This window comes from Maylandia zebra, linkage group LG8 (genome assembly GCF_041146795.1).
Source record: "Maylandia zebra isolate NMK-2024a linkage group LG8, Mzebra_GT3a, whole genome shotgun sequence".
Lineage (NCBI taxonomy): Eukaryota > Metazoa > Chordata > Actinopteri > Cichliformes > Cichlidae > Maylandia > Maylandia zebra.
The window spans coordinates 22,800,816-22,818,886 of NC_135174.1; the positions used below are offsets into that span (position 1 = coordinate 22,800,816).

Genomic DNA, 18,071 nt, shown 5'->3' on the forward strand with positions numbered 1-18,071 from the left:
TAATTTGAATTCCATTTAAGAGAGTTTAAGTAATATTCAATTTCAATTAAAAACAAACTAAATATTGGGATTGAGTTTTGAAATTTACATTTATGCATGTGGAATTTCCCTAGTAAGATATTAAGATTGACAATGGCACATAATTTATTTTCTTTGGTTTCAAAGTAAGTGATAATGTCCTTCCGGGGAGTTTAAACTTCTAACACTAACCTGTGACTCATGGATGAACCAGTCATGTGCTTACACATAACAGACATTTTGGCAAAGAAACTATTTTAAATGATTTTAAATTGTATAAAATTTTGTAGCATTTTTGTATCAAGATATTAGCATAAAACCTCCATGATGTACAGTGTGCCCTTAAGTTTGAGGAAGCTGGACAGTGTGGACAACTAAAGAAGTGACAAGTCTAACCAACTATCAGCAGCTTCTGAAAGTCATATCCTTGAGAAATATCCCAAACAAATCAATGAAAGACCTGAAACAGGACCTGAGAGATGCATCAGGCCCTTCAGTTCATCTGTCTGTTCACCCTCAGTGGAAAGGTGGCTGTCAAGAGGCTAATCTCTAGCGAGGGGAGATGGGGAGAAAAGGCTGAGGTATCCAAAATTAGACAAGAACTGGACTGAAAATCAGTGGCAACAGGTTTGATGAAGTGATGAATCCAAATGTACATTTTTGTATATTAAATTATTATCAGAGGAGAGCGGTACGACAGTGAGTGTCTACAACCATCTGTGGAACAAAGCTGAGGCTAAATCACGGTTTGGAGTTGCATGTCAAGCAGTGGCGTCGAGCATTTTAATTTGCCAACATGTAATACCATCTGGAAAGGACTGTGTCTTTATTTCTGAGCAATGACATTGATACCAAACATATTGCCAATGCAGTAAAAGCATAGCAGGGTGAAAAACACACCTGAACGCTACCAGTCATTGATTGGCCTCCTGCAACATTATTGAAGCAGTTTGTTATCATCTTGACATAGAACAGAACAAAAGGAAGCCAACATCCAAGTAAGAATCTCCTGAATCCTGAAGATCTATTTCTGAAGACTACTGAGATAAATTACAAGGAAGATACCTGAGAGATTTCAGGCTGTGTAGAAGAATAAAGGCAGTCATACCAAATTTTGACTTTAGTTAGAATTTTCAAATTACAGCATTTTCATCTATGTTTGCACATATTTTAATAACTTGCTGAACCTATTTCCCATTTTCTTTGTAAAACACAAAGAAAGGATGAGTGGCTCAAGACTTTTGCACAGTACCGTAAAGATTATAAAAGTTTTTTCTGTTTTTCTAAAGAAAAGAGAAAAAAAAGAAAAAGTGACTATCCCATCCACTTATTTGTAAGATTTTTTGTAATAAAAATAATAATTATAATAATTACAATTTGTAATAACTAGTCATTTTAAGATATAATATAGTATAATATAATGTAATTTTAAAAACACACAAAAGAAAATCACGGAACAACAAACTCAAGACCATTTATCCCAGCTTGATATGGCAAGCATGCCTCTTTCTAACGTTGCTACACACACGATGCACTCTGGAGTTCACTCGGAAAGATCTGAGGATAAATCATAGAGGTTGAAAGACGAATAATAAGCAGGAACATGAGAATGTTTATATCAAAGTCTATATTTTGTGTTTGGCTGCTCTTATGTTGGTGGTTTAGACTGAAAATATCTCTACATTTGAAATGCTTACAAGCCAAATAAGACTTTCCTACACTGGCTTTAAGATGATCTATATTAAAATCTGAGTCTTATTACAGCATTTTTATTAAACCCTATCATCTAATTGTTATGTTACATAGTTTCTCACATTAGAATTCATATTCCTTTGTTTTAAAGTAATACATGAATCTTCAGAGAATTGCACAAAAAATGTTACTGAAACTTGTAGGAGCCCAAATATTTATTTATGTATTTATTTATTTATTTTTCACCATTTGGGGGCAGCAAAAACTCAACTTCGTGCTGATCTGATGAATTTAAGTCCATTTTTTTTAGTTCTGATTTGTTCAATATCAGCTACAGAAGATGACACCTGAAAATACATTTGCTAAATGTTGCACAGCAGCAGCTGAAAACAACACTTTGAGAGCAGTGAACGAAGAGAGTAAAGCTACAGGTCAAAAAACTAAACAATGAGCTTTTCTCAGCTTTTTTCCTTTGATGTATTCCAGAGTTTCCTGTAGAAATTTTTCTTAACAAATGGTAGATGATTGATTCATACTTATTTTATTTCATTTTTGATATCTACTCATATGAGGATGCTTTTAGCGTTAGGTGGGTCTGCGCAGTCCGTGCCACAGTGTGACGGGCTCCTGTGCCGTGTTGACCATGTCTATCCAGTGCTGCAGCTGAGGACCCCTGGAGTACATGAAGGGACCCAACACCACCACTCCCAGAGGGGTCGGAGGTTCTGAGAGGAAAAGAAACAGAACCAGTGAGAAATGTTATCTTCTGAAGATGCTGTTTTTTACTTATTTTTTTAATAATAAATTCCTAAGAGGAAACATTTTTAAAAAGGGAAAAAATAAGTTTTTTTCTGTTACACATAAACTTTGAATAAGAACCTTTATTTCCAATGGACAGTTTGTAAAAACCCGTAAAGCATTAAAGACAAATTAACAGTAATGCCTAACCTTGGACTCTCCAGACTGATAACATTTTATTAAATATGATTATACCTCTACTAATAAACAACTCGAAAAACTCAATAAATATAAATAATATAATTATAAACAAGAAACATGCTTTTCAGTATACTTGGAGCTTTTCTAACATTTTACTTCTTTAAAAGAAGCCCTAAAACACTCGACATTCTTTAAATGTCAGGTAGGTGAGGTCTTATTGTTATTGTCAGAAGTTATATGTCAGAAATTAAAATTTTAAAATGACAAAGATGAGTGTTTGATGAAAAGCTTTTAATGCCTATCTTATGAAACACTGACACATTGATCATTTCCATTAATCTCCAAACAAAGTTTAGATCTGAAGTTCAGCCCGTCCAACAGTCACCTGAGCGGACGCTGCTCGGCTGCTGCAGCTCAAACCTCACGCAGGCCTCGTCCAGGTGCTGAGGTCGCAGTTTAAAGGTCGACCTGAAGTTGAAGTAGGGGTAATTTTCACCTTTCACCACACAGCTGCGCTTCATCTTCACCACCTGAGTGTGCTTTTGTAAGCTCACCTGGACACACACACCTTAGAAACACACACAGGTGCTGTATTACCGGACATTCCTTTGGTCATAACCAGATTTATCTCATACTTTCTTTCTTTTGTAGATAAACAGTGGATTTGTGTACTCCACACAAGCTCCATCCACAACCATAAATCACCTCGTACCTGCGTCTGTGAGCAGCTGTATGCCTCGAGCCCTCAAAACCACCACTGAAAGGCGCTGCAGGGACCTACTGTAGCTGAGAGATATCTGCACATCCCCCAGCTCTGAACACTGACAAGCACAGCAATCATGAACTTTTAGCTTTGCACTCATGTGCAGTACGGTGTGTGTGTGTGTGTGTGTGTGTGTGTGTGTGTGTGTGGTTGTTTGGTGTGTACCTGTGGGTCTTCCTCAGTCTCAAGGTCTCTCCAGAGCACCCTGCCAGCCTGACCGAACTCCCCCTCCAGAGAAAACAGCACCCTACCCACCACATGGCGTTTACCATCCTGCTCCACACTCAGCACACACACACTCAGGGTGCTGTGAAGCACACGCAACGCTGACACCTGTGGAGCCATTGTACTCATTCCTCAACATCAAAAAGCAGATTTCATATATCCACAATATTTATCTGAGCTATGACCTCAGTCAGTCTTTCTCTGTGTACTGAATGAACTCTGATAAATTGTTGTTCTTAGTATTTAATCACTGCAGAATGGGAACAATACTGTTGCCAATACAGAAATTAGACCTTCACCCATGATTCTGAAGTCAAGTGTGAAATTGCACAGACTGCATTCAGTTTTGTTGCTCCTAACTCCCAACGCTCCCTTTAAACTTTCAGAGAATGATATCCTTCAAGCATTTTATGATCATCCATCCATTCGCTTCCGCTTATCCTTTTTCAGGGTCGCGGGGGGCGCTGGAGCCTATCCCAGCTGTCATAGGGCGAGAGGCAGGGTACACCCTGGACAGGTTGCCAGTCTGTCGCAGGGCCAACACACAGGGACAGACAACCATTCACACTCACATTCATTCGCACATTCACACCTAGTGACAATTTGGATTATCCAATTAACCTATCCCCACAAGCTGCATGTCTTTGGACGGTGGGAGGAAGCCGGAGTACCCGGAGGGAACCCACGCAAACACGGGGAGAACATGCAAACTCCACACAGAAAGACCCCGGCCTGATGTTGGAATTGAACTCAGGACCTTCTTGCTGTGCGGCAACAGTGCTAACCACCGTGCCACCGTGCTGTCATTTTATGAGCATTATACTAAAAATTAGAAAAATCTCTGTGCCCATCTGACCCTCCATCTCTTCTTCCTCTCTCTCAGTGGGTGTATTACTCGGGACCTGGGTAGCAGTATTTGTCCCCTTTCGCATCTCCAGTCAAAACATTATAAAAACATAAATGATATCAGCTTTAAATAAAAGTTAAGGAAATCATTTTTGTCTTCTCTTTTGTCTCTAACTTCTAGATGTGAACTTCTGGAAACTTTTCTGCCCTCACCTGGAAAATGAAGCAGTCGGTGAACTCGGGGTCTGGACCCGTGCCCCGGGCCTTGGCTTGACGGGGCCGCCTGTCATCAGGGAGAAGTCTGAGCTCCACCATCGTGACGTTGCCATGGAAACGTGGAGGGAGGTTGCTGAGGCGGAGCAAGAAGACCATGAGCTGTTCGCTGCTGTGTCGATACTCCACGGAGAAGCAGAGGCGGGAGACCATGCCGGGAGGGGGGGCCACCACCTCATTTAGAGGAGGTACAGAGTAGAGACCAGCCAAAACCGTCCCCACTGGGTACCAGCCTGAAGGAAACAGCAAAATATCACAGTTTTTCTTCAACTTAATGAAAGCTATGTGATACTTTGGTGTAATTGTCAGGCCCAGGACTGGCCCTGTTGGTTTGAAGGAGTGTAGGTGAGCTGGTCCCCCCCAAAGCGCCACATCTGTCCAGACTGAAACGTCTTAACAACAATAATATCTTCTTCAGGTGATCGTAGGTGAATGCTCTTATTATCCTCTTATGTTTCCACAAGCATAAAACCAGCACCAACAAAGTGGCTCTAACTGTCTTGATACGCTGTCATATAAAAAGAAGCAATGACCTACTCCTCACTGAGAGCGACCCACGATGAGCCAGTACGTCCCGCTGGGGATCCTCCTCCTCTTTCTTGTCCTGCTCGTTATTTTTCCGATCTCCATGGTTTTGTGTGATGAAGCGAGGAGGTAGAGTGAAAGCGATCTCACGGGGCCTTCCACACATAGAGACAAATAATATTAAATGAGTGTTGAGTGGTGCTGCAACTGCCTTTAGCAAATAGCTGTCAGTGGTCAGAGATGTCAGTAAAAGTCTGACTAAATTCCTCACAAACTGAAAATAATAGACGCTCTCGTTCTCACACAAAAAATCTTGGAAAAAAAGGGAAATATGGGCTATTAAACAACATCTGTTAAAAACTAGAAACAAGATCTAACAGATAAAGACTTAAACATATACTAGCCAATAGAAGATATGCTGGCTTTATGTAGTGAAATACATTTTTAATCTTTAGTCTATAAAGATTGATATTTTCTCAGTACTCATGGGCCCAATCACAACCCAAATTGTTATAGTTTTGTCACTGAGTTTTAGTGTTAGTGTGCTGGCAAACACCTGCTGAAGAACTCAAATCTGCCTTAGTGATTCCTGCTACAGGAGGTATCTCCAGGACCACACAGATTCACAAGGACAAACCAATATGAGCCATAGTGTAATACTGGGAACCACCTGCAATCACTGATGAGGACCGTGTGATAAAGCGGAAAGCCTCTGAGTCTTATTAATATGTAATATTTTTTTAATTAATAAATTAATGCTTCAAGAGCCCGTATGTAGATATTTTATGTAAAATGCTCACTAACGTGGCCCAGGAGCCCTGAGACACCAGGATCACTGGAGCAGAGCATGCCGGGACTGAAGGCACTGCAGAGAGCAGCTCTTCATACTGCATCTGCTCTTTTTTCCTCCTCCTTAGGTAGCACACTATCAGAATCAGCAGCAGCAACAGCAACAGGACACCCACAGACAGACCAACAGCAAGCTGTAACATGTGATCTGAACAAAACACAAAGAGGAGGAACGATAGGGTGTAATACAGGTGTATCACAGGCAGTAGGTTTAATCTAGATTCCTGCTCACCAGCCATGAAGAGGTCAGCTCCAACACGTGAATAACTTTTCTTTCCTAGTCAGCTTTGACTCAGACAGACTGAGAGGTTACCGTTTGTGACTCCGCAGAGCTGTGAGGGTGCGACACATCTGGCTGGTTCCCATGCTGTTATATGCATGGCCGGATTAATCTCCTGAGGACTCACCGGGCAAAAATTTGCCGTTGGGCTCCAGTGGAGCCTCAAATTAATTCTAAGTTAAATTAATTCACTAAACAACCAGAAACTAACTTGAGCTTTAGAGTGGAATTTATTTGTTAATTGTTTGCTTTGCATAAATTAAAAGATGAAACATTTAATAAATGGTTTTGTCTCATTTTTTCCTTGCAGAGAGACATTTTTTCGTTGGGTTTGATGGTGCTTTCTGGTTTTAAGGATTTATTTTTGTTCTTGTTCATTGTCAGAACTGACAGTCTTTTGTGATCCAGCTTAGAGACTGGCAACTACTGGCATTCATTAACTTCCTTAGTGAGCCATTGCTTCAGTTTTACACATGAAGGTCAGTTTCCCAACCATGACTAGCACCCAGTCATGCAAAATTGCAGATCTGGAAGAGTGTCCTTAAAAAACGTCACGAAAAAAACCCCTGTTAATGTCATCAAGCTGTTAGCTGTGTTGTGGTAAATTATTCTTAGAATAAGTCAGGATATTTTGGTCTCAGCTGCATTTCTCTTGTTTGTGTCTCTCTTACTTAAGTGCTGAAGTGACTCTGCTGCATCACATCTTAAAACAAGACTATGTCTTCTGTTCTTTTGATCCTTTATTAGACTTTGAATCTGAGGGAACTTGTTTTATTCAAAGAATTATCCAACCTAGTGTCACTGGGGGCTCTGTAGTACCTCATAGCTAATATAAGAGTAGCAACAGTAAGGTCCATGAGATTTTGGATAATGGCAGGATTTTTGTGATTTCTCCGTACACCTCTACAGTTGAGTTTAAATCAAACAATCAGTATGTGACTCCCAGGTGCCCTTAAGTATTCTCAAGGGGATAAAAAGATGGTCCAATGTTCCAGCACCAGGACAAAAACCACATTGTTCCTCCTGAATCTGAGGTTCAACTGGTGAACCAGGGATTCATTTCAGAGTGACTGTAGCTCAGGAGGTAGAGCAGACCATCTACTAATCAAAAGGCTGGTTGGTGAGTCTGCATGCCAAATACCCTTGGGTTGGATACTAACCGATTATCAAATTCAAATTTTATTTGTCACGTACACAGTCATACACAGTACGATATGTAGTGAAATGCTATCATTCAAAGTATGAATGTGTGTGAATGTCAGATAGAAAGCACTTGTGCATTTATGCAGAAAAAGCACTTCATACTCAAAGTATAAAGTGCTTTGAGTGCTCAAGTAAAGTAGAAAAGCACTATATAAGAACCAGTTCATTTACCAATAACTATTCAACTCTTCTCCAGCACCCTGCCTCAGACTTTGCCGGGGGGGCAGACATCTTAAAGATGGGAACCACCACGCCAGTCTTGGATAACCTTATCTACCTTATCTACCCCAGGGGCTCTGCCACTGAGCAGTTGTTTAACTGCATCAGTAACCTCACCCCAACAAGAAGCGGATGGTCACTCTCTTTCCCAGATTCTGGTTCCATTGCAGAAGGCAAGGCAGTGGGATTGAGGAGTTCCTTAGTGTTCCTTTAACTGCCTGATTACATTCTCAGTTGAAATCAGCAGCATCCCACCCCACTATATACAGTTTGATTAGAACATTGCTTTATCCTGAAATGAAGATCTTGTGGAAGGGGCCTCTGCACTGCCCTTAAAATGTGGTATCAACATTCATGGTATAAGAAAGGTGACTGATTTTAATGAAAACACCCGACTTTACCTTTGTAACCATTAGGAGCTCAAAGTTTCTACGCATTCTGTAAAATATATCTCTCGAATGGTTGACTTTCGAACATAATTAATTTAAACATCTATATGATTTCTTTTGCTAGTACAATAGTCTGCACACACATACAATGGTGGTCATGACAGCTGGCCTGACCTTAACTCAGAATCAAAATAAGCCACTTGCTTACCCACTGATCACTTACACACACGCATTCATCCACACGCTCAGACTGCTCAGAGATTGGACGGCAGCTAATAAGATGACCGTTAATCTTCTGGGCTAAAGGTAGAGTAATGGCCCCCTCTGTTTCCCCCGCACGTCAACATACCAAAGAACTCAAATTCACAAAAGGAAATCATCACATTTACACTGATGCCAGCTTCAAATGAAGTCCAGCTAAGACAGAGAGGGAGATTAAGCTTGAGCAAATTGACAACAGACAGACACAGAGTGCGAAGCTGTGGGTTGTTTTAATGCTAGAGACAGCAAAGGTGATCTTATTAAGAAGTGAGGGAGGAAGAGAGGGGAAGGAATGAGGGGAGGAAGGAAAGACACCATTTAGGGCTACCCGCTCTGTGGCATGGCAGAGGCTAAAACAGGACATAACTTGTGAACTTAAAGGTAGGACTTTACTATTTGTTTTTTTCTGTCTTATGTAATACTGTTTTGTTTATGTGAATAACCATTATGGGTAACTAAGAGTTTATGTTGTGCAGATTAGGTAGTCTGGGTACCATCGGGTCAGTTGTGGTCTAAATACTACTAGGTCAGTTTGGGACAGAGCTGGACAGAGCCAGCTAGGTAATGAAATAAGAATGCAGGCTTTTTTTTTATCAGAAATAGTAGCATTATAGTTATGAATCATGAATGAATAGAAGAAAAAAAGAGGAAAAGCATGAACAAATCAAAGATTTAAAAAAGGTTGATTGTAATTTATTCTAAACTCCACCATCCACTGTAGTTATCATTCTTTGTCTCTTTCGGGTCTTTGTTAAATGAGTCCCAAACAGGCTTTGTAGTTCTGTCTCAAACAATTTACCCTTTGTCTCGTTGACCAAATAATCTGGATTGTGTAATCTTATTTGGCTAATCTGGAGTGCCTGCGGATGTGTGGGGGTGAGCATATACGTGCACTCAGTGCGAGCATCGGCCTTCTCATCCAAGTCTTGGCATGCATTTCCTAAACTGTTGAATTTAGTTTTAGTAAGGTGGTCAGATGTGATGTTTTCAATAATGAACTGTATCATGTGACATTATGACAATCTGCAGCTTCCCTTGACTCTATGGAGCTGTACAAGTATCAAACTTGGTACCTGTAAGGGGGCTAAACACATAAAACTAGAGTTACACCCACTACCTACTTTTTTGAGTGGTTAGTTGGGGAACAATTTTTCTACCTCTCTACTAGAATCAAAATAAGCTACTTATTTTAACCTACATATCCATGAATTTAAACTGTAATTTGAGTATGACACCATAAATAATACACATTGTTCCAAACAACCTGCTATGCCTGCAAATAACTTTTTGACTGATGACCAATGACTTTTACTAACTGAATGTTTAAATCATCATAAAAGTGTCCTGACATCACTGCACAGAGTTGTTAATTATTGTTGAAAATTCTGACATTTAACACTGAAATGTTTGATTAAGAAACACACACAAGACTAGTTCAATTCAATTCAACTTTATTTATACAGCACCAAATCACAACAACAGTTGCCTCAAGGTGCTTTATATTGTAAGGTAGACCCTACAATAATACATACAGAGAAAAAACCCAACAATCATATGACCCCTGTGAGCAAGCACTCTGGCGACAGTGGGAAGGAAAAACTCCCTTTTAACAGGAAGAAACCTCCGGCAGAACCAGGCTCAGGGAGGGGCGGGGCCATCTGCTGCGACCGGTTGGGGTGAGAGAAGGAAGACAGTAGTTTCAACTATTTATAAGAAAAATAATCAAAATATAGTAAAGTGACTTTGATTGAGTAATCAACAGGGTATTTAGTCATGTGTAAACTATTACGTTGCAAAAATAACCTTCCCAACAATGGTGATGATACTCTATGTCAGTATTGTGTCATAGAAGTGTTGCTGCTTCCCTCTTAGTGGCCAATACTTTTGCATCAGTGAAAAACAGTGAATTAATGTTAAAAGGTGTGTCTTCCCAAACAGGTTAGTGCCGTTACCATGGCGAGGGCTGGGCGCCCTGCATCTGAGAGCTACCAGCCAGCTTGCTTTTCTGTCAGTCAGTCGCTCTCTTACTCCAGTGGAGCTCCAAAGGTGGAGGATGAAGATGATAAGGCACCGATTTTCTCCCTCTCTAAGAGCTCCATGGATGTTTTAATGGCTGCAAGTCCGCCACACAAGCGTGATCCAGCGTGGACCAGACTGGACCTGAGGCGCAGCTCAAGCACAAACACCCACTATGAGCAGAACTCCGTGACACTGCAGCCGCTGCACGCTTACATGTGGCAACATGTCAACACCACCAACAGCCACCAGTTAGCATCCACAACCAATAATGTTAACATCAATAGCTCTCCTGCTCTCAGCGAGCATTGGGTTTCCAACATGCAGCGATGGAGTGGGTGTAGTGGTAGCACACATAGCCGCAGCAGCACTCCAGACACAGTCGTGTCACGCCCCTCCAGTCTCATCCATGAAGCCACTTGTTCTGCAGCACCAGATTCTCCGATGTCCAAACTGACCTCTCCAGAAACCACACCCTCACCGTTCATCTCCCCGCTCAACACGCCTACTTTACCACCTGTACAGACTTCTTCTTCACCACTTCCACTGAACTCACTGCAGCAGGAAGATTTACTAGAACTTTCACCTGCATTCTCATCCCCAAAGATTGACAACTCTTCAAGCTTTCAGTCCCACTCTCCTGAAACACTCCAGCTCACCAGCACAGAAGATGAAGGCTTCTTGGAGAATAATTCCCTTTCATTTCAGTTCCCTTCCCCAATCCTGTCCTCTGTTAGTTTAGATGAAGCAGGAGTGTCTTCAAATCCCGAATGCCTTGTTGATGACGTGATAGAACTGCTGTCCAGCCCTACAGGAATACTGGAGGGTGAAGAAGCAAGAAGCCCTGTGCAAATGCTTAGCTACCTGACACCTGATTCTCCAAAGCAGCAGTCAAAAACAGGACCATCTGTCTGCTATCTTGAGCTGCCGTGGCAGCCAGAGCAAATCTGTGCAACAGGTCGAGGTTGGGGGTCACCACTTGTCTCTTCCCTGAGTGACTCACGGTTGGGTGACACTTGCAGGTGCTGCTTAAATGCCAGAGAGGGCACTGAAAGGGCAATGAAGGTAGAGCTGTTCAGGCAAGAAGCTCCACCAGTGTCACGGCCAGAAATGGCAGATGCAGCTGTGCAGACGGTCTCTCCTGTTGGCTCATGGTGGGACCTCAAGAGGAACATTTCCACATCCAACATGGGGTCCCATTCTATCTTGGGCTCGCCACCTGGATCCAGACTGAACCTGAAGTCTTCAGCAGGGTCTAACTCCAATCTAGTATCAGCATCTTCCAGCATGTTCCCAGTTAGCAGTGCAGAGGAGGAGGAAAAACAAGTTGAAGACCCTGCATTGGAAGTTACCTCTGTTTCTTCACATGATCTGGAGAGCAGGAGGCCGTGTCTGAAGATTCAGGCAGAGGATAGGGATGAGCTAGGTGGAAGGAGGAGCAGTATGAAGCAGGTGCAATGGGATGAGGATGGTATGACATGGGATGTTCATGGGGCATCTGTGGACCCTGAAGAGTTGAACACAGCCATACTAAAACATCTGGAAAGCAAGAACAGCCCAGAACCGCCAAGACGTTCCTCAAAGAAGAAGAAAGCACCTAAACCTCCTCAAAACCTTGATATCACTGTGTCCCCTAAGAATGAAGGAACAGCAGAAGCAGAACAGGGTAGAGAAGAAGAGCAGGAAGGAGGGGGAAATAAGATAGAAATAGAAGAAGCTTCACAGAAAAAGAGTACAGCAGAAGATGACAAAGCAAAAGAAGATGAGCAAGAGATTTGTGGAGAGGAAGGCAGCCACCATTCTAAGTCCCCCTCATCTGGGAATGGACACAGCCGGAAGAAGAGTGTGTTAAGGTCACTGAGGAGGCCAAGATGGTGTGGAGCCTCCACAAAGGCAGATGACTAATATAGCTGGCTAAATTAAATCTATGATAACTAATTAAATCCTCAGGTTGCACAATATTCATAACCTTGGATTGAAGCTGAAAGAGTTTCAGAGTTCTGTTCAGCTCTATTCTAGACTTTCTGTCAGCATGTTTTCTGTTATTAGGTACATCTTTCAACAGGTGCAACATTAGTAATGTTTTCCTCTCTCACTGGTATTCACTGTTTAGTTGAAGATAGATGTAACTCTGCTAAACTTTTCATAAAAGTCAACAGTCATCACTAAAACTTGTTCCTGTAGATGTACAATAAAATATTGGTGTCCATTGCTGAAATTCTTTGGTTTGTGAGTGATTACTACAAATGAGCAACACAATGGACATAAGGATAAGAAGTGAAGGGTAAGAGTTTTCTATGTGCAAAGACATGCTTTTTGGGTTCATTCGTCATTCTAAATTGAATCTAAATATTTTTTATGTGTCTTATCGAATTCACAGCCTCAGACATCTGTGAGACCCAAGTCGAGATATTTTCCACACTCTCCTTCAGACATACTCGTACTACTGGAAAAACTCTGTTGTTTAGGTCAGGGAGTTTCCTTGATGTAGCCTTTAGCAAGGCAGTACACACGTTGTCCACTGGTTGGCAGTGAATGCATTATTATTCTCACACCGCTACAATCTGACATTACTTTGACTTTGTACAAGAGAATTGGCGTGCTACCATAAGACCAGTTAATGTCTGATCCACTTGGCCATTTGTATTTTCAAATGCACCGCTGTGGGTAAAGTCAAAAGTACATGTGTAAAAACAGCCTGTTAGCCCTTTGAAGGTTTCGTAACTGTCCAGGGCTCTAGCCTCACTGAGCCCTAGTGTAATAACCAGATCAGAAAAGAGATTGATGGATGGATTGATGTTCCTACACACATTGGAGTTGGGGGCCAGTCGAACTATTGCCCAACTCTTTTTGCTTAGTTTGTTTAGTTCAAGCAAAATAAATACATACATTGACATTTCACTGCAAATAATTGTTATGTACTGGGCAGGTTGCTGGTTACCAACCACTCCGCACATTATGACTTTAATAAACACAACAAAGGAATATACACGGTAGCTAAGTTAGCTCTCTGCACAAATATGTGTTTTATGTTATTAAGCACGAATCCCTTAAAAATGTACTTTTGCGCGTTTGTGTTAAAACTATGAATGCACGAATGTGTTTGTAAATGGGTTTTTTATTTAAAAAGTGCTACCTGGAGTAAAGGTCTGAGTCCTTCAAAACCTATTACAAAAATCTTCAACAACAGCAACAACAACAAAATAATAAAATGAAAATGTTTCAGAAATACACATTTTATAATTTTGGTCTCTTTTCTAAAATGTGTAATTGTTTGGCTACTTTGTTGTTTGAACTTTTGAAGCAACACATCACCTCACTCAACTCGTTCACTGCGGGGGGAAAAACACACACACAACGTTCAACTGTATGTAAACTTGGTGAACCACAGTTGTGAGTTTTGGCCATTCAGGCATTGCCATTCAGATGAGCAGGCACATTCTCTCTCATTCACCAAGGGTAAAAAGGCTCAGCTCACTAGTGGCTTCTACTGCAGTTATTGTTGTCATATTTTCACAGATCTGGATTTGTGTGTAGAAGAAGCAGGAGGGTCACTTGTATTTTTATGAAAATTGATAAGCCAATAAGTTATAAATAATTTACAAAATAGTCTGTCAAAAGAATTTAATTTAGGTGACATAAACACATGAACACGTTGTTGTTAATATTTGGGTGAACGGACTGTAGTAGAATCAATAATGGTTCTTTAAAGCTGATATATTTTGTGCTATTTAAAAGTTCATAAAATTTAATAAAGATGTAAAGTATTCAAACACTTGTGGCTTTTAACGTCCTTCACCAAAATACCCACGAGGTGAGTGACAATTCAAAAATAAACCTAGCAGCTCTGTGAGGCTGGAAGTGTGATTTGGCACACAAGTGCAAATAACAGTCAAGGTCCATTCACAAATGAATAGGAAAGCAACCCTCTCAGCCACCAGAGAAGACCTCAATATAGGAGCTCAAACTGCTTTCCAACCAGATGGTGACGCCTCCAAACCATCATGGTAGATGGCTGCAACTCTCAGACCTGGTTCTGATGGAGGTTTCTTCCTGTAAAAAGAGAGGTTTGCAAAACTATTAAAATTATTGATAATGCTATCATTAGTTCAACAGATATTTAAATGTAAAGCAGTGGAATTTTGACCTGATTGTGGACATTATGATCGGGAAGTTGACGTAGGAATCATCCTCTGCGAAAAATTCATGTTCACACAAAATATTATGCCAGTCTAGCCAAAAGCTATGGGTTTATTTTTTATGTATTTCTGTAAATAGTGAGAAATGAATTTAATCTTATTGAAAATTTGTATGTGTAAGAAAACCTGAAAATCTAAAAACCTAAAAATGAGAACAACTGAAATATTTGACATCTCTTCACAATGATGTTGACAGCGTGAGATCTGTTACGTGTTCTAGCTGACCAGAGTAAAAGTTTGTTTGAGTTTATATGAGTCATTTATACACTGGGTGTTGTATTTTGTCCTCTAGAATCCACCCCAGTTTTTATTTCCCCACTGCCAGTTTCGAGGGACACTACTAATCATAGGAGCTCAAGGTAAAAACATGTTTTCTTCTGGGTCATCTTTACACAGTGAGAACTACACTGGTTATTTGGAATACCAGTTTATCTAAATAGTCCACATGCAGAGATAAAGGTCATTTTCAGGTCACTATGTCACTGCTTTAAGTCACGTGACATGATGTGATGTTTGTTTGCATACAGTACTATGTTGTCTTTGTCTTGCATGCAAATTAGTGTCATGTGAGCAAACTATATGTGTGTGAAAGTGCTGATGGGACTCCCCAAAATCCCCTGTTTTTCATTTACAGTGGAAACTCCAAAGCTAGAGGAGAACTATCCAGCGCTCAGCCTTTGTTGTGACACGGCTCATTGTCCCTGGAGGTGTGTTGTTTTTGCGTGTGTGTGTACCTGTTTATGTACATCTGCATGTGCTTGGTATAAAAAGCGTGGAACGCAGGCCGGCCGGTGATTCTCTGGAAGACGATGGCTGTACCAGGACCTCCTCTGCTTCTGCTGCTGTCTCTGTTGCTGCCGCTGCTGTTGAGCAAGGCGTCCCTGCCTGCAGCTGCATACACACTCACCTCTGAACAACAGCCACAGCATAAAATCCTTCACCTGGGTGAGGACTTGAAAACACTTCTAAATATATGAGGAAAACAAAATATTTGGTGCTCATATTTTCTGCCTTTCTCTTTTTAGACTGGCCTAAGGATTGTGGTATGGCCCACTTCAAGCCCAACATGGCTGAAAGGATTGTGTCTGGGAATGAGGCCAGGCCTCACTCTTGGCCCTGGCAGGTTTCTTTGCAGGTAAACCTCTTTGACGTGGCTCAGTATTCAAAGAATCTGGAGGTCTTACATTGACCTAAAAAGGTCATATCAGTTCTAGACTGTAACTAATCATTATTTTCATTATCATTTTAAGTGATATGTCTAACCTATCTGTATTCTTAAGGAGAATTCAATTGTGGTTTAGGGATGGGAATTTTAGGAGCTTCTGAGAATCACTGGTTTATTCAGAAGTGACCATGAAAAGCCTTTAAAGCACACAGTCTTCACTTTTATTGTCATCTCAAGTAATATTAATCTGCCAAATTGGCCGAAAACAGTCAAAAGTCATAGATGACCTGAACATTTAGCCAATTACCCAGCACATGCCTTCCACCCAGAACTACATAATTTTTGGACTCTAATTTCCACTCAGGTTTTGGAACACCACACAAGGAGGAAAAATCACAAACAAATTTACTTGATCAGCAGATGCAGTTTTGTTTCTGATTCACACCCCAACCAGGCGAGACAGATGGTCGCCCACTCGGAATTTGGAGACTCTCCTCTTTACTGTAGCCAATTGCTGCTCACAAGGGAAACTGATGAGTTCCTCTATGTGATATTCAGTTTATTTGCTCTGGAACTTCTTTGCAGAACGTAGTATTTAAAATTTACATTTATTAGTGATGAGAGAAATATGTATGACTAGGCTCATTTTTTTTTTTTAAATAAGGAAAGCCGGTTAATTTCAGTATCTGAGCAGTAAGAAGCCACGTTTTTTGAGCTGGTTGTTTCTCACAGGTTCGGCCTAGAGGAAGTAAACAGTACATTCATGTCTGTGGAGGCACTCTCATCCACAAGACCTGGGTCCTTACTGCTGCTCATTGCTTCCAAAAGTAAGAAAACATTTAGTACACTTATAATTTCATGCTTATACCAATTCAACAACTACACAAAAACTACACGTGTTTTTCGTCTATCAGGGGTAAAGCTGAGGATGCTGGGAGCTGGAGGATTGTCCTGGGGAAGCACCAGCTGAAGCGTTCAGAGACTGCAGAGAGGATTATCCCGGTGAAGAGGATCTACCGGCACGAGAACTTCCGCTATCCCACTCACAGCGAGCTGGACTACGACATTGCCCTGGTTAAGTCTGCCACAGATATCGTCCCCTCAAACTTCATCCGCTACGCCTGCCTGCCGCGCAAGCAGACCAGCCTCAAACCAGGACACTACTGCTGGGTGACCGGCTGGGGAGACACCCGGGGTGAGTAGTGCAGAAAGGTACTGAGATGCTGTGCAATGACAGAACTTTGAGCTTAAATCTTAAAAGCAACTTAATGCATTTTTTAGGAAAATTTCTAGGGTCTAGGGTTATTGGTAGAGGGTTAGTGGTAGAGGAACAGCAACACCTTTTTAAAGAACGATCATGTTTGGTATAATAAGCTAAATATTTTTAGCCTTCTATCTCAGATTCCAGCTGGTGCTTTAAGGGATGTCAGAAGTATTCATCCACCGAAGAAAATGTCCATTGATATAATGTAAACACAGTTAAAAAGTCAAGAAGAGCAGAAAGACGTTAAGAGATATAATTTCTTAAATCATGTCATTTTTCAGGTGGGAAGGAGAACGTGTCTCTGGCAGAAGCTCTGAATCAAGCCCGTCTACCAATCATTGATTTCAAAACCTGTCGGCAGAAGAAATTCTGGGGAGACCGCGTCCGAGACTCCATGATCTGCGCCGGGTTCAGAGACACCGAGGAACCACCAGCTGCATGCCAGGTAGGACTACACTTTTAACTATCCTGAAGTCAAATTTCATCCACCAGACTCAATTCTCATCTCATCTTCCAACACCTGTCTCCATCCTCCTTTCTCAGGGTGACTCTGGCGGTCCTCTGCTGTGCCAGCTGGACCGGGACCGCTGGGAGGTGCACGGCGTGGTGAGTTTCGGCCCCATCGGTTGCACTGTGGAGAACAAACCCAGCGTCTTCACCCGCACCGTCGCCTACATCCCCTGGATCGAGGCAACGCGCATCAGGGACTTCTTCCTGCACTGAGCGCTCGCAGCAAGCATAAGCTCTGCCGTTAAATGTCCGACGTCTACAGACAGTCTCACAGCCAGTTCTTTCCACTTCATGATGTTAATTCATGTTCTGAATGTGTTGTCATCTTCTTACAGTATATACTTATACTCTGGTGAAGCACTGCATAGTACACACTGCTCACCACCTTTTACATCCAATCTCATTTATGCAATAAAATTGGTTAAAAGCAAAAGC

The 18,071-nt window shown here is 41.5% G+C and overlaps 3 protein-coding genes across 3 annotated transcripts; 2 read left to right on the plus strand and 1 right to left on the minus strand.

Moving 5' to 3' along the window:
- Nucleotides 1-1,903: 1,903 nt before the first annotated feature.
- syt15 (synaptotagmin XV) lies at nt 1,904-6,453 on the minus strand. Its single transcript, XM_004556660.3, has 8 exons — nt 6,363-6,453; nt 6,086-6,278; nt 5,294-5,436; nt 4,697-4,989; nt 3,578-3,745; nt 3,362-3,470; nt 3,035-3,217; nt 1,904-2,435 (listed from the first exon to the last, which is right to left on the minus strand). The coding sequence occupies exons 1-8, from the start codon at nt 6,367-6,369 to the stop codon at nt 2,296-2,298; spliced, it is 1,236 nt and encodes a 411-aa protein (XP_004556717.2). The 5' UTR covers nt 6,370-6,453; the 3' UTR covers nt 1,904-2,295.
- A 2,116-nt stretch (nt 6,454-8,569) lies between these two features.
- On the plus strand, nt 8,570-14,844 carry LOC101487284 (uncharacterized). The gene is made up of 2 exons (XM_004556661.2): nt 8,570-8,863; nt 10,421-14,844. The coding sequence occupies exon 2, from the start codon at nt 10,436-10,438 to the stop codon at nt 12,401-12,403; it is 1,968 nt and encodes a 655-aa protein (XP_004556718.1). The 5' UTR covers nt 8,570-8,863; nt 10,421-10,435; the 3' UTR covers nt 12,404-14,844.
- A 662-nt stretch (nt 14,845-15,506) lies between these two features.
- zgc:112285 (elastase-1) lies at nt 15,507-18,069 on the plus strand. The gene is made up of 6 exons (XM_004556662.5): nt 15,507-15,642; nt 15,723-15,832; nt 16,595-16,689; nt 16,777-17,057; nt 17,408-17,571; nt 17,670-18,069. The coding sequence occupies exons 1-6, from the start codon at nt 15,507-15,509 to the stop codon at nt 17,847-17,849; spliced, it is 966 nt and encodes a 321-aa protein (XP_004556719.1). The 3' UTR covers nt 17,850-18,069.
- Nucleotides 18,070-18,071: the final 2 nt, after the last annotated feature.

Excerpts from the sequence above, each read along its gene's own strand:
- LOC101487284 (XM_004556661.2), top strand. The coding sequence starts at position 10,436 with ATGGCGAGGGCTGGGCGCCCTGCATCTGAGAGCTACCAGCCAGCTTGC.
- syt15 (XM_004556660.3), bottom strand. Across the intron at positions 4,990-5,293 it reads TGGGTCGCTCTCAGTGAGGA|GCTGGTACCCAGTGGGGACG; the intron begins GTAGGTCATTGC and ends TGTTTCCTTCAG. Across the intron at positions 3,471-3,577 it reads AGACTGAGGAAGACCCACAG|TGTTCAGAGCTGGGGGATGT; the intron begins GTACACACCAAA and ends TGTGCTTGTCAG.
- zgc:112285 (XM_004556662.5), top strand. The coding sequence starts at position 15,507 with ATGGCTGTACCAGGACCTCCTCTGCTTCTGCTGCTGTCTCTGTTGCTG. Across the intron at positions 15,833-16,594 it reads CCTGGCAGGTTTCTTTGCAG|GTTCGGCCTAGAGGAAGTAA; the intron begins GTAAACCTCTTT and ends TGTTTCTCACAG. Across the intron at positions 16,690-16,776 it reads GCTGCTCATTGCTTCCAAAA|GGGTAAAGCTGAGGATGCTG; the intron begins GTAAGAAAACAT and ends TTCGTCTATCAG.